Genomic DNA, 16,612 nt, shown 5'->3' with positions numbered 1-16,612 from the left:
GCAGCCGCTTTCGTGTGTTCTTCTGAAGCTCTGTCGATGAAGACGAATTGTGGCAGGAACGCACCATGGAGTAATGGCATCCTTGCTTTTTATTCAGTTTATTGTTCAGCCACGCCAGAAATCACCTGCTATAATCACAAGCTACTGTAGCCCGATTTTGATGACTTTATTTTTGTTTGACTCCCCCTTGTTTGCTATTGATCTGGCCCACGCCCTGGTCGCTCGCCTTTCCCGACTGAGATTACCCATTGCTTGTCCTCTCAACACACTGTCCCACTCATGGAACTGACAGGCTATGCATTGCAATCTCAGCACAAGGGATCCGTCTGCTGACCAGCTCTTTACTTGAGCAATAGCTCAGCGCTCTGCCTCCAGAGCTTTCCTTCACAGTCAGCACACTGCATTTTAACCTCACCAACACTGTGACTTCATTGCGGTCTAACCAAAATGTCAAGGGTCGACTCATGCCATGTAGCATGATCTAAGGCTGTCCACCATGTCATGCTTGTATTTAATTTTGCTGCCCCCGTCTCACCACCACTAATCACCATATTGTGTTATTATAATGATATAATACTTTGGGCCTATTTACGGTATAAGACACAAGGCACCAATCAGTTATAAGGGATTGGGCGAACATGTTGTGGGTTCATTTATTGAGGCTAGCCACATGAGAACAGTTATACATAGGTATAAAGCTTGAAGGCATCAGAGCTGTGTGTATGTGTGTGTGTGTGTGTGTGTGTGTATGTGTGTGTGTGTGTGTCTGTGTGTGTGTATGTGTGTGTGTGTGTCTGTGTGTGTGTGTGTGTGTATGTGTGTGTGTGTGTGTGTCTGTGTGTGTGTATGTGTGCGTGCGTGTGTCTGTGTGTGTGTGTGTGTGTGTGTGTATGTGTGTGTGTGTGCGTGTGTCTGTGTGTGTGTGTGTGTGTGTGTGTGCGCTGCTCAAAGAAAAAGTGAAACTAATACTGGATCAAATGACACACTTCCCTTTCCTCATGTAGCCTTTCCTCTGCATTTGCTGACAAAGTGGTCTATGGATTTTGCAGTCTGTTCTCGAAATGACATGAACTCTAGTCGATGAATACGGAAGTTGAACCTGATTCTGAACCTGTCTTCCAATGTAGTCCATATCTTTTGATGAACCTTTAGCTTTCCTGCTGCTAATCCTGATGTGTTCAGCCTGTGTAGACCTTCAATCCCAATTTTTAGGTGAATTTTATGACTTGCTTATCCAGTTCAGACTCACCTAAATCAAAAAAAAACCATAGCTCTGTACATTGTTTAAACATTTTGAATTCTGGTAGCAGGTCAGCTTCATCCTAATTCAAACTGGGGAATATCATGCTGATATCCCTTAAAGGCATATTGCAACACCATGGTGGGGTTTGAACTAACTTTGCAGCCTCTGGATTACAAATCCAATAAAATTGTCACTACCATCCCCCTAAATAGGAAATAGATTGTATAAAATACAAAGAGGTCAAAGTTAGAGTTGGAGTGCATGTTTGCAAATACAAAGTATGTGTAATAAGGTTGGTGAGCTACAGGCATTAGTATATGTGGAAATATGATTTTGGCGCAATGGTGGAACCTGGCTCCAAAGAGTGGAGGATTGGATTTTTAATATTCCAGGGTACAAAATATTCAGGACAGATAAAGAAGGGAAAAAAATAGGAGCAGCAGCTTTGATTAAGGAAAGTATTAGTTACAGAGGTTCAAAGGATTCAAAGAGGTTCAAAGACAAAAACTATTTGCCTGGAGTTATGAAACCATATAGGAGCTATTATGTTACTTGGTGTATTTTCTAGGTCATCAAATAGTGAGAAGAAGATAGAAGAGAAGATTTACTATGAGGTGCAAGTATACAATAGTGATAACGAGAGACTTTAATTACTCCAATATTAAATGGGGAAGATTATGCTAAGGACAGAGATGGGGGGGAATTTCTGAAGTGTGTTCAGAAGGTTTTTCTTGATTAGTATGTTTCTTGCCCAATAAGGAAGAAGGCATTGCTGAACCTAGTCCCGGGGAATCAATTGGATCACGTGTAGAATGGTACATTATGAAGAATCTTGGAAATATGGACCATAGCATTGTAAAGTTTAGATTAGTATGGAGAATAAGAAGCAAACTAGAATAGTTTCACTGAATTGAGGAGGGATCTGACCTGGGTAAATTAAAGTCAAAGGCTGGTTGGCAGAAATTAATAGAATGAGGGCTAGTCTTTAAAGAGGAGATAGTTCAGATATAACCTAAGTACATTCTTAAAAGCGGGAAGAGGGGGTGTAAACAAAGCCACAACTCCCTGGATAACATAAGTAATCAGGAAAGACTGGGCTCAATACTGATGAGCGCTCTCCAGCTATTAGCTGTTAATCTCTCACACACAGCATTTTTCCCAAATTTGTTTACATAAAAGACTTGCGTTTTTATAGAGCCTTTCACAACCACAGTACATCACATAGGGCAGTGTGCAGAAGTCCTGAGACTCCGGATGTGTTTGAAGGGTAGGGCTGATGGGTAAGGCCCTTTTCATCACCAGTCAAGCTACGTCTTGGTGCTTGTTTGAAAGCTGTGGTGATGAAGCATTCTGCTTTGACAGTCATCCGACAGGATCCGCCATATCCTTTGTCCCCAGGGCCTCAAGGACGTTAATGTATGGTCCACTGCCTGATGGACTTGTTGACAAAGGTGATTTTCTGCACAGGCTTTTCCATGAGACACAGTCCAACTGAATGGAGGGTTCCACAACAACAGGGCTAGACCAATTCTACACAACACCAGGGATAGGTAGAACCTCAGCATATAGTGACTCTTGGTGTTTGTATCTACACACAGCTTAATGCAGCCACACACAAAGATGGCCACCAGGAGAAGAGTGATGTTGAGTACACTTCCCCCCCACAAAACCCCACCCCCCTTTATCAAGAGATTTATACTTTGTGTCCTGAGGTCTCAGTCCATCTTTGATTTCCAGATAAACCAGAAGATGGCTCAGTGACCACCATGGCTCAGGAACCCAGTGTGGGCCAGACCTACACCAGACAGATCAACACCAAGAGTGCCTGCACCTGATGACCAGGTTCTTACTTGCAATGCAAAGGCAGCATTACTCCCATATGCCCAATTTCTAGTTCACCGTGACTATACACTGCTTCCAGTTTTTGGCACATGTCCCAGTCCCTCCAAACCATACCCTCAGTAGCTTGACCTGACAGTAAAGGGGACAAAGGATCAATTGGCCCAGTTCCTGAACAAAATGGCCCTCAATCTCACCAGAATTTAATTTGGTCACAGATTTTCATCAGTCTGCAAACTGACAGTAGATCCACGCAGAAGATAAGGGCACCATGTTCTTTTGCCCCAGGACCTCAAGGACGTTATGTGTGGACCACTGTCTGTGACCATCTTCTACACATCATTGGGAAGCCACCTCTCCCACTCCAGCAGCTAAACTTGATTTATCTTTAATTCTGGTGAGACTGAGGATTGGCTTTAAAACAGGGAATCTGCCTAATTGTTAGGAAAATTACTCCACTCTTTCACAGGATGTGACATAACTGGCAAGGCTAGCATTTGTTACCCATCTGCATAGATTGCTAGGCCATTATAGAGGGCAATTAAGAGTCAACCACATTGCTATGTGGTAGGCTAGACCAGGTAAGGACATCAGATTTCCTTCCCTAAAGCAACCCCCTTTTTACAACAACTGGTAGTAGTCTCATGATTAGCTTTCAGGCTTTTAAATGCCACCAGCTATCATGGTGGGATTTGAACCCATGTCACCAGGGCATTAGCCTTGGCTCCTGGTTTACTAGGCTAATGACATCACCACTACACCACCACCTCAGCTAATTCAACTCCATGTTTCAGGTTGATGACCTTGCATCTGATCTTAGGTCTGTTCTCAATTGTACCTTGTGTTTTGAGTTCCTATCTATTCTGAAACTTGTTGGTCAGTTTTTCTTAGATCAGTTGTGTGACTGCAGAATTCTACATCTTGATGGGCCCAAAATAACTAACCCAGGAGGGCAGGGAGAGACTGATCGGTGATTAATCTGTTCACTGATTTCTTGCAAAGGCTAAACAAGCTTTAACTTGCAGATTCAGTTAGGGTGGAGTGAGTCAATAGGGAGTTGGTTGAAGACAGACACTGTAAAGTGTTTTCACGATCATTACCTTCAAATATTTTACACTAATGGGATCCCTACATGTAGCAAGAGTTTGCAGGCTTTGAGCCACATGACCTGCTTGTTATATTCCACCTTTACTGACTGATTGTTGCTTTTGTTTACTCACGAATTAACATCTAGATTTGCAATGAGAAGAACCTGACAGTTTATCTTGGAGCCTGTCTCTCTCTAGTTCCCATGGCCCATTAACACTGATTGGTACTTTGCTCCAGGTGCAATATAGGAACATAGAAGCAGGAGTAGGCCATTCGGCCCCTCGAGCCTGCTCTGCCATTTAACTAGATTATAGCTCATCTTCTACCTCAACGCCATCTTCCCACACGATCCCCTTATCCTTAGACTTCATTGGTGTCTAGAAATCTATTGACCTCTGCTTTGAACATACTCAATGACTGAGCCTCCACAGCCCTCTGGTGGAGAATTCCAAAGACTCAGTACCCTCTGACTGAAGAAATTCCTCCTCATTTCATCCTAACTTGCCACCTCTTATGCTGAGAGCTATGATCCTGGTTCTAGACCTACATACAGGGGAAACATCCTTCCTTCAACCACCCTGTTGAGCCCTGTATGAATTTTGTGCACTTTAATATGTTCTCTTTCATTTTAAGACTACTTCTCCAAGCACTTGTCTACAAATAATTGTTGTAATTTTACTTTGAGCTGCATATTGTTTTTGATGACCTGCTTAATATATCCCACTTTTTATAAGAATCACATTGTCCTTTGTCTTTCGTACCCTTTTCCCATTTGTGTCACTTGCTTTGTCTCTCTCTGTCCCACTCCCGCTGCTGTCATAGTAAAGGCACAGATAAGTTGTCAGAAGCTTAACTCAGGGCACCTCATATGGCAAGGTTGGGAATAGTCTGGTTCAGCCCTCAGACAGTTGCCAGGGAGGGGGATGAAGTCAGTAGCTGGAAAATGGCGTTTTCTGGCAGGCACCAAGCACTTGGCTTCCGTCTTCCCAGTATTAAGTTGAGGAAATGGCAGCACATCCAGTCCTGGGTGTCGGACGAGCAGTCTGATGGTTTAGCAACAGTGGGGGAGTCTGGAGAGGTGGTGGTGAGGTAGAGCTGGGTGTCATCTGTGTACATGTGGAAACTGAGGTCTCAATGGGAGGAAATGACACTGAGCCTAAAGCAGCTGAAGGTGCGCGAGCTGCTGTTCATGGATATTGCTCTCCATTCCATGCGCAATGTCCTGTTCAGACACGCTGTGGATTGTGCAAGGAAAGTAATGTGAGCAATGGCAGAGGCACTGTGATCCTAAAAGCTTCTCATTGGTGCTGTTGAAGGGTTTGAATTAATTACTGAAATCAATAAATCTGAAACATTTGAAGCTTTAAGATTGCTTGACAGACGTTGACTTCCTGTAAACCCAGCCAACATTTCCCTCTGTCAAAGTACATGACACAATATTAGTGCAGTGTGTGTGGGAACATGACTCCGCATTGTTAAGTTATTTGACCTATTCACAGTTGCTGAAGATTAATATTTTTGCTGCATGCTGTTGCAAACGACGAGATATTGGTTTTGAAGTAACTCAAAGTGTTAATACCGGCAGGGCCCCCCCCCCCCCATCTCTCGGTCGATGCACAGACTGAGTACAGCATTCAGAAAACCACACGCGAATGTGCGAGCAGTCAAAAGGCAGGAAGCTCGAACAGCACCTTGCAACGGGAGAATGGGGAGGAGTCGAAGGCGAGCAATCACTTCACTGGTCGGTGCACTGTGCATGAAACCATTTAAAATAGGCGGTGCTGTTTCTCTGTCTGTCCAGCCGATACGGGACTTTGTGTCAGTGTCATCTCATGTTAAAAGACGAACATGGCATCACTTCCTGCTTCAGGCATCTACCCCATGGGGCAGAGAGCTGGGAGCTCAAAGTGCAGTCTAACATCAGGACCATCTGCAGGTGCTGCTCCTGACATCCGACTGCAACAATGACAGCTTCCCTGCTCTGTCCGTCCTAGTGGGTATCCTTCTTCACTGTTCTCTCCTCTGCAGGGAGGAAAGATGTCTGGCAAAGTGTTTGGGTTCTTTTCGTTAGGTGAATGGATGTTTCTGATGGGGGTACCTGTGGAGGTACCTGGGGGAGGTACATGGGGAGTGTTGGGGGTGTCTGGGGGTTCGAGGAAGTGTGTCTGGGATAAGAACTGACAGGGAGCAGCTCTCACTGATCTCTCTAACGAACCAATAGCAGCCTTGCACAGTTCCAGTGTCCAGACACCCTGAAATGCAAGAGACACCTGACTGGAAAATGGAGAAAACTTCATTCGGATCATGTGGAAAGTCAGAAATTGGGGAAATCACCATTTGTTAACATCAGTCTGCGGCTGAAAAGGCTGGGGTCAAAGGTCCGGAAGTGGGGGGTGGGGAGGGGCGGGCTCAGGCAAGGTTGGGAGTCAGGATGTGTGGTTTGGATGCGGTTTGCTGGCCCGAATCGGGCATGAGAGGTTAAGAGGGAGATGGGGGGTGAATGAAAAAGGATGAGAGGATGGGATGAGGGGGACAGGGATAAGTTGGGGGGGGGGGTGGGGCAATGAGGAGATTGGGGGGGTGGTGGGGGTGAAGGGAAAGACAAGAGGACAATGGGAAGGGGCGAAGGGGAGGAGAAAAGAGTTGCCCATCTGTCCTGAGACCTCACATTGGCTCTGGTATCAGAATCCAATCATAATCTCACTAGGTGACACTGGGCTATGTGGTCTTCCTGTCAGTCATTTATAAGTGTCCTGAAAGGTGGGTGGAGACCCCCATGGAGACTGTAATATAAAGAAATATACAGAGAACACTGATTCAAAAATCCATTGACTGTTGAATATTACACCAAATAAATTGCACTCAATTACCTGAGGTTTTCTGAATAGCAACATTTTGTGATCCCTCTTTCCACTACTCATTTGCTGTTTTACCCACACATCTATATTGAAATGTCAATATAGATTCCATCCCATAATGAAACACGCCCGAAATCTGTTCAATATTAGAGTGTTCAGCAGCAGCAACTAGAAGCCAAAACAGACTTAGCTTGTCTCCAAAAGGTTCAGAATATCCTTAATGTTACAACATGCCCCCTCCCTAACTATCTGTTATTTGCTTTTCATTCATAAAATGTGTACAGCTCTTGGCATTTTATTGAGGAGAAATATTAATGAATGTTATATAAACACAACCCAGGAACCCAGATTTATTCTGGCCAGGGAGCATTTTCTCCAAATTGATGTCTAATGGAGCTAAACAAGGAGCTGGCTCTCCTGACACTGGAGAACACAAGCAACATTCAAATTATGGAAATGAAACGGGCGCTTCATGCTGCTCCAGATTGGCCACATCTTCAGCCAATTAACATTCCTTTAAGGGTTTACAGCCCGCTGCTGGACCCTGACTTCAGCATCACCTCATAAAAAACACAAACATCAATTCAGGCAAACCATTACCGTCATTCTAATCGCATTAAAGCAACATGTCCATGAGTAACTGCGTCACTCTAAGACAAAACAGATGAGAGGTGGAGGAATCAGACAGTCCTCAAGCAACTCACTCCTGCTCCAAACGGACTGATCACATTGTTGTGATGCTTGCTCAACAATTAAGCCACCCGTTTATCTCTGGTCCTGTGCTGAAGCCCTGGCCATGGAGACTGATAGTGCCGTGGGCCAGGGTATCTCATACTTTCGCTCTTATCTAGGGGCTGTGGTCCTGCCACTGCTTAAAACAGAGGAAGGAAAGTCCTGTTATAACAGATTTAATAATGTGTGTGGGTCACAGGTCACAGCCTAATAGCTTACATCTTTCTTTTGTCAGTGGTTTAAGCTATGCGGGAAAAGTAAAATGATTCTGGATATTGTAATATTGGTGCAAACAAACTTCAGCCGAATTCCTTGGCCCAGATTCCACCCCCAACCCCAACCCCTCTGCCCCTAATGGGGGGGATTCCCTTGATATTTCAGGGTGAATTTTGCTCTTTCCACAGAGCCAATGAAATGCGTGACAGGGAATACAACACATGTCAGTTCAGAGGGAGCAACTTGTAAACAAAGAGCAAATCCTTCACTCCCTCCCCTCCTGTGACACTTCCCTATAAACCTGTGCCCAGCAATTGCCACCATGCTCAGTGATGTACCCCACATCCAGAAATGTCCCTCATACCCACAGAGGTCCCCCTGGCCCAATGAAAACCTCCTTGCCCAGTGATCTCCCTCGTAATCAGTAAAGTCCCCCTCCCCTGTAATAACGCCCAGTGCATTGTCCAAATGAAATTGAAGGTTGCCATTTGAAGCATCTTCAGAAATTAAGTTGCTCAGGATGCATTGCTGGGTGGTACTCAGGACCCAGTGCTGGGCGGTGCTCAGGACCCAGTGCTGGGCGGTGCTCAGGACCCAGTGCTAGGTAGAGCTTAGGACCCAGTGCTGGGTTGTGCTCAGGACCCAGTGCTGGGTTGTGCTCAGGACCCAGTGCTGGGTGGCCCTCAGGACCCAGTGCTGGGCGGTGCTAAGGACCCAACGCTGGGTGATTCTCAGGACCCAGTGCTGGGCGGTGCTCAGGACTCAGTGCTGGGTGGTGCTCAGGACCCAGTGCTGGGTGGCCCTCAGGACCCAGTGCTGGGTGGTGCTCAGGACCCAACGCTGGGTGATTCTCAGGACCCAGTGCTGGGCGGTGCTCAGGACCCAACGCTGGGTGATTCTCAGGACCCAGTGCTGGGCGGTGCTCAGGACTCAGTGCTGGGTGGTGCTCAGGACCCAGTGCTGGGTGGCCCTCAGGACCCAGTGCTGGGTGGTGCTCAGGACCCAACGCTGGGTGATTCTCAGGACCCAGTGCTGGGTGGTGCTCAGGACCCAGTGCTGGGTTGTGCTTAGGACTCATCTTCTGAAATTAAGTTGCTCAGGATGCATTGCTGGGCGGTGCTCAGGACCCAGTGTTGGGTCATGCTCAGGACCCAGTGTTGGGCAGTGCTCAGGACCCAGTGCTACGTGGTGCTTAGGTCCCAGTGCTGGGGTGTGCTCAGGACCCAGTGCTGGGTGGTACTCAGGACCCAGTGCTACGTGGTGCTTAGGTCCCAGTGCTGGGTGATTCTCAGGACGCAGTGCTGGGTGGTGCTCAGGACCCAGTGCTGGGCAGTGCTCAGGTCTGTGCTGGGTTGTGCTCAGCACCCAATGCTGGGCGGTGCTCAGGGCTCAGTGCTGGGTGGTGCTCAGGATCCAGTGTTGGGTCATGCTCAGGACCCAGTGCTGGGCGGTGCTCAGGAGCCAGTGCTGGGTTGTGCTCTGGACCCAGTGCCGGGCAGTGCTCAGGACCCAGTGCTGGGCAGTGCTCAGGACCCAGTGCTGGGCTGTGCTCAGGACCCAGTGCTGGGTTGTGCTCAGGACCCAGTGCTGGGTTGTGCTCAGGACCCTGTGCTGGGCGGTGCTCAGGACCTAATGCTGGGGGGTGCTCAGGACCCAGTGCTGGGTTGTGCTTAGGACCCAGTGCTGGGCAGTGCTCAGGACTCAGTGCTGGATTGTGCTCAGGACTCAGTGCTGGGTGGTGCTCAGGATTCAGTGCTGGGTGGTGCTCAGGACCCAGTGCTGGGTGGTGCTCAGGACCCAGTGCTGGGTGGTGCTCAGGACTCAGTGCTGGGTGGTGCTCAGGACTCAGTGCTGGGTGGTGCTCAGGACCCAGTGCTGGGTGGTGCTCAGGACCCAGTGCTGGGTGGTGCTCAGGACCCAGTGCTGGGTGGTGCTCAGGACCCAGTGCTGGGTGGTGCTCAGGACTCAGTGCTGGGTGGTGCTCAGGACCCATCTTCAGAAATTAAGTTGCTCAGGATGCATTGCTGGGTGGTGCTCAGGACCCAGTGCTGGGTGGTGCTCAGGACCCATCTTCAGAAATTAAGTTGCTCAGGATGCATTGCTGGGTGGTGCTCAGGACCCAGTGCTGGGCAGTGCTCATGACTGTGCTGGGTTGTGCTCAGGACTGTGCTGGGTGCTGCTCAGGTCCCAGTGCTGGCTGGTGCTCGGGACCGTTGCCTTGTGGTGCTCAGGACAAAGTACTTGGTGGTGCTTAGGATCCAGTGCCATGTGATCAGTTTCAATAACCTGGAGATCCCAATGGATTTGGCACCCCCTACTGGCGGTGAAGCAGAACTGCTCAGCCTTTATCATGGAATCATAAGCATGGCAATACAGCACATCAGTTCTGTGCCAATTCTTTTGGAAAGCAGTCCAATTAACACCACACCTTCCTGATTCTTTTTTCTTCTTCAAGTATTTATCTAATTTCCTTTTGAAGGCTACTACTAATCCTGCTTCCATAACTGTATCAGGCAATGCATTCCAAATAGTAGGGAGGGAGCAAGGAACTTAAAACAATCACAATCACTAGAGAAAACGTACTGGGAAAACTGATGGGACCAAAGGCTGTCAAGTTCCCCATACCTGATGGCCTGCATCCTAGCATCTTAAAAGAAATGGCTGCAGAGATAGTGAATGCATTGGTTGTAATCTTCCAAAATTCCCTAGATTCTGGGAAGGTCCCAGCAGATTGGAAAACCGCAACTGTAACACCTTTATTCAAGAAACGAGGGAGACAGAAGACAGGAAACTAAAGTTAATCTGACATTTTGGAATATGCTAGAATCCATTATTAAGGAAGTAGTTGCAGGTCATTTAGAAAATCATAATACAATCAGACTGAGTCAACATGGTTTTGTGAAAGAGAAATGGTGTTACCATTTATTTATTATAGAGTCCTTTGAGGATGTAACAAGCAAGATGGATAAAGATGTAGTTTATTTGGATTTCCAACAGGCATTAGATAAGGTACCACATAAAAGGTTACTGCACAAGAGTTCATGGTGTTGGGGGTGATATATTAGCATGGATAGGGGATTGACTAACTAACAGGAAACGTAGAGTCGGGATAAATGGATCATTTTCAGGTTGGCAAATTGTAGCCAGTGGAGCACTGCAGGGATCAGTGCTGGAGCCTCAGCTATTCACAATCTATGTTAATGAATATATTGAAGGAGCCAACTGTATTATTGATACATTTGCTGACGACACAAACATAAGTTGTAAAGAGGATACAAAGAGTTTGCAAAGGGATACTGATTGGTTAAGTGGGTGGGCAAAAATTTGGCAGATGGAGCATAATGTGGGTGAATGTGAGGTTGTCCACTTTAGCAGTAAGAACAGAAAAATTATTTCAATGTAGGGAGACTGCAGAATGCTGCGGTACAGGGGGATCTGGGTGTCCTTGAACATGAATCATAAAAATTGTAGCAGGTACAAGTAATTAGGAAGGCAAATGGAATGTTGGCCTTTATTACAAGGAGGGATGGAGTATAAAAATAGGGAAGACATGTTACAACTGTACAGGGCATTGGTGAGACTGCACCTGGAGTACTGTGTACAATTTGGTCATAATACTTACCTTTCACCCCCTCTGGTAATCAAGAATCTATCTAGCTGTGCATTAAAAATGTTCAAAGACTCTGTTTCCACTGGCAGGGAGTTCCAAAGGCTCATGACCCTCTGAGAGAAAAAAATTCTCCTCATCTCTGTCTTAAATGAGCAACCCCTTATTTTCAAACTATGATCCCGAGTCCTAGATTCTCCCACCAAGAGGAACCATCCTCCCCACATCTACTCTGTCAAGACCTCCAGGATCTGAAAGGTTTTGATCAAGTCACCTCTTACTCTTCTAAACTCCAGTGGATACAAACCTAACCTGTCCAACCTTTCTGCATAAGACAACCCACCCGTTCCTGGTATTAGCCTAGTAAACCTTCTCTGAACTGCTTTTAAGGCATTTACATCTTTCGTTAAATAAGGAGACCAATACTGTACACAGTACTCCAGATGTGGTCTCACCAGTGCTCTGTACAACTGAAGCATAACCTTCCTTCTTTTGCATTCAATTCCCCTCACAATAAATGATAACATTCTATTAGTTTTCCTAATTACCTGCTGTACCTTCATACTAGCCTCTTGTGATTCATGCACTAGGACACCCAGATCCCTCTGAATCTCAGAGCTCTGCAATCTCTCACCATTTAAATAATATACTGCTTTTATTCTTCCTACCAAAACGTACAATTTCACATTTGCAAATGAGATTGAAATAAGTTTGAAGATCCCAACTTCCGCTCCCCAATGAGATAAGTATGGTTTTCATAACAACTAATAGATTATGGTCCATGTAGATCACAGTCTCTCAAGAATTTCCAGAAATGTATGTTTGAAACTGCTGAAGAGCCAAACCAAGGCTTAATGCTTCCTTTTTGTTGGATCCTGCTCACTAGATTAGTTGGACTAATGGATCCGGGTTGTACTCTTATATCGGGATGGCCGAGTTGGTACCACAGACTGAGTAGATCAGCATACAGTTCTTAAGTGGAATACATTCTATTTATTTACAAAGGAACTCAGCAGTTACACATGTGTGTTTACAACTCAAACCCCATCTCTACATTACACACTCTAACTCTAGACTACTCACTACTGACTACTAAGGTAGCCTGCGCTACTCTGCTATTGGATACCAAGATCATGTGATCTTCCATTATAACATTCTTCTTAAAGGTACATTACACATCAGATTACTAAACTTTTCAACTGTGGAGTACTTGCATTGACAAGGATTACGTTTTCTCAAAAAGTAACTGACTAGACACTCTGTTAGCCTCATCATCTTATAACAATTTGGTTCCCATGCCCATATTACTGGCATCAATTGCTATCTTGAATGGTTTGTTAAAATCAGAGCAACCAACACAGGCTCATGGATTAAGGCAGCCTTGAATCTCTTGAAGACAGTCTGAGAAGATCTGTCCAGTCAGTTTTGACTTTCTTCTTCAATAAGCTGGTTAATAGAATGCCTACAGTGCTGAAATCTGGGACAAATGTCCCATGAAAGCCACACATCCTGCGAAACTGCAGTATCTCTTGTTTGGTCTTAGAAACGGTAAAGTACATAATTGCTTGAACTTTAGTTTCTCTGGGCAATGCACAACCTTGCCCCATGATATGTCCCAAATAAGTGACCTTGGCTTTGGCAAATTCATTTTTCACCAAATGTATCACTGAGTCAACTTTCTGTTGTCTCTCGGATAATACACTGAGGTCTTTCACATGGTCTTCCCAAGTGTCACAGTAGACCAATAAATCATCGATATCATCAACACAGCTCAACAGTCCATTAATAACTTGATGTGCTAGCCTTTGAAAAGTTGGTGACACATTCTTCATTTCGAATGACATAACTTTACATTGTTATGGGATGTCTGAGGTTGCAAAGGCAGAGATTTTCCTGGCTTGATCTGTTAGTGGCATTTGCCATTATCATTCTAATAATTCATTCTTGTCAATAAACTCAGAGTTTCCAACTCTAGTGATGCAATCTTCAATTTGTGGTATAAGATAATAAGTTTTTGTTAAGTGACTCACTTTATGATAATCAACACAATATCACTGAGTTCCATCAAGTTTTATGAAGGGGGATGGTGGCATAGTAGTAATGTCACTGCACTAGTAATCCTAGGGGACAGGGGTTCATATCCCATGCATGGCAGCTGGTGAAATTTAGACTCAATTAATAAAATCTAAAATTGATTGTTAGTACCAGTGATGTGCAGAAATGATAGGCTGAATGGCCTCCTTCTGTTACTCTTCTATGGTTCTGGGTTTTGGTACCAATACAACTGGTGAACTCCAACTGCTTTGCCTTAGTTCAATTATATCATTAACCAACATGAAGGTGAGTTCCTCTTTGACTTGTGCCAGTTTCTCAGGGTTCAGTCTAAAATGGTTTTGTTTAATAAGCAGAGTACTTTCCACATCCAAATTGTGCATAAAGAAGGTTGTCCTGGTCTATCTCAACATCACGGCTCATATTCTTTTAGAAATTTGATTACGTCACCCCGAGATTCTGCTGGGAGATGGTTTAATATTTTATCCAATTTTTAATTTTTTTTAACACCTCTGTATTGGCTAATCTTATTAATGGGGGTTTTCTTTCACAGCTTTCAGTATTCGTCTCACCTTCTGAACCCTCAAGTATTTCATTATTCTCTTCCTTCTTTACTTTCTGAAGTTGATATTGTTGGTTATCCTCCCTGTCATAATACCATTTCAGCATATCTATGTGACACACTCATCGGGTTCTTCTATTTGGCAAACAAATAACATAGATTACCTCATTAAGTTTCCTGTTAACCAAACAAGGTCCACTGCAGCCCCAAAGGATATGTTACTTACCTGGTGTTAGGGTAAAAAAAGATCTTGGCATAATTGGAGAGAAACTTGGAAAGGAAGTTGGCGGTGGGTCAGGGGGTCGGGGGAAGATTTGGTTGTCATGGTTCATAGTGGGACCAATAAGATAGGGTAGAACAGCTAAGGAACATTAGGAGTTAAGAACTAAATTGAAATGCAGGGCATCAATGATAATAATCTCAGTTATTACTAAATCCAGCCTTCATTGGTTCACTTGGCATAGATAACAGAACAAGTACAGTAAGTGCTTACTCAATTTCTTTTATCTTTGGATCAAAATTTTTATCCTTTCTCACTGAGCCGTCACCCACCAACCCCCCGCCCCACCCCCCCCCGCCCCCCCCTCCCCCACCCCCTTCCGCCTCCTCATTTGTTACTTTAAAGCCCTTTTTATTACCCTATTTAACCTTTCCACTAGGACACTGGTCCCAAACCAGTTCAGGTGCCACACATACTGCTCCCGCTACTGATGTCAGCAGCCCGGGAAATGGAATTACTCCTTCCCACAGCACTGCTTTAGCCAGGTGTTTACCTTCCCGATCTGTTTGCCAATTAGTATGTGGCTCAGGTAATAATTACTGAGATTATTATCATTGATGCCCTGCATTTCAATTTAGTTCTTAACTCCTAATGTTCCTTAGCTGTTCTGCCCTATCTTATTGGTCCCACTATGAACCATGACAACCAAATCTTCCCCCTCCCACCGACCCCCTGACCCACCGCCAACTTCCTTTCCAAGTTTCTCTCCAATTATGCCAAGATCTTTTTTTACCCTAGCACCAGGTAAGTAACATACCCTTTGGGACTGCAGAGGACACCCCCTATCCTCCTAATTATTGAATACCGCATGACAAGAAGATTTCTACTCTGGTCCTCCTTTTGGACAGCCTCCTCCTCCATGGTTCTTCAGTTACCGTGATGGCTGTCCTCCCCGCAGATGTCCCTCTTATCTTCACAGGTAGCAAGTATATTGTATATGTTGGACAGTATCATTTTCTGCAGGCCCACCTCCTCTATTTGCTGACTGACAGTCAAACTCCCCCCTTTCTACAACTGTGCTTTCCTCTGAGGTATGGTTGTATCTTGGAGAAAATTATGTCGAAATTCCTCCCTCCCTCTCATGTGTCAAAATGTCTCTAACTCACAGTTCAACTTAAGGACTCGGAGGCAGAGCGACTCAAGGCAGAGGCATTTCCTGCAGATGTGGCAGCCTGGGACAGTCTCTCTGTCCACAAACTCCTACATATCCAATGGGCATCCTAAGCTATCACTTCCTGGGTGACAGAGGAAAGAGAGGTTAAATTAAAACAGAAAAGGGAGGCTTGTGGCAAAAGTCGGGTACAGAATATAGTCGAAAGCCAGGCAGAACAGAAGGCGAGCTTGGAAAAATATATAGGGACAAAGAGAGAGAGTGAGAAAAGCACAGAAGGGAACTATAAACATAAAAGTTTAAAGATAATGAAGGGAAAGGTGGGGATGATTATGGGCAGAAAAGGAAATTTTCTGGTGGAGGCAGAGGACGTGGCTAAGATACTGCTTGAGTATTTTGCATCTGTCTTCAAAAAAGATTAGGATGAAGGTAAGGTTGGTGTAGAGGAGAGAGTAGAGATATTGGACAGGATGAAATTAGGTAGAAAAGAGTTGGTAAATAGGTTGGCATCACTCAAAGTGATGGTTCAGATGGGATGTGTCTGAGGGAAGCTCAAGTGGACATGGCAGAAACTCTGATCACAATATTTCAACCCCCCCCCCCCCACCCCCCCCCCCCCCCCCTGCCGGATGTGGGAATGGGTGACAGAGGTCTGCAGAATTGCAGATTTTACACCCCTGTTCAAAAAAAAATGGAGAGGGACGAACTCCGTAACTACAAACCAATCAATTTAAAGTCAATGGTGGGACAACTACCAGGGCAGGGTTTCACGCCCCGCGGGCGGGCACACGCCTGGCCCGATCAGACGCAAAACAGCGTGCGATGATGTCAGGCGAGTGTCCCGACGTCATCACGCACTCACGCGATGTTTCGGGCGGTGGGCGGGTGCGAGAGTCGGCAGCGCGCCCGCTGATAATTAAGAAGCCTATTAAGGCCCTTAATCAGATAATTGAAACCCATTCTTCGCTGCCCATCCAACCTTACAGTTGGCAGGCAGGCAGGCGAATTGGCCAGACCGGTTTT

At 45.5% G+C, this 16,612-nt stretch overlaps 1 protein-coding gene across 1 annotated transcript; it reads right to left on the bottom strand.

Annotated features, from left to right (window-relative positions):
• Positions 1-9,313: 9,313 nt before the first annotated feature.
• On the bottom strand, positions 9,314-9,970 carry LOC121281408 (proline-rich protein 2-like). The gene has a single exon (XM_041194351.1). It carries the CDS (start codon positions 9,968-9,970, stop codon positions 9,314-9,316), a length of 657 nt encoding a protein of 218 aa, XP_041050285.1.
• Between the last annotated feature and the right edge of the window lie 6,642 nt (positions 9,971-16,612).

This window comes from Carcharodon carcharias, chromosome 8, assembly GCF_017639515.1.
Source record: "Carcharodon carcharias isolate sCarCar2 chromosome 8, sCarCar2.pri, whole genome shotgun sequence".
In the NCBI taxonomy this organism is placed as follows: Eukaryota; Metazoa; Chordata; class Chondrichthyes; order Lamniformes; family Lamnidae; genus Carcharodon; species Carcharodon carcharias.
This window is presented reverse-complemented; position numbering and strand designations above follow the sequence as displayed.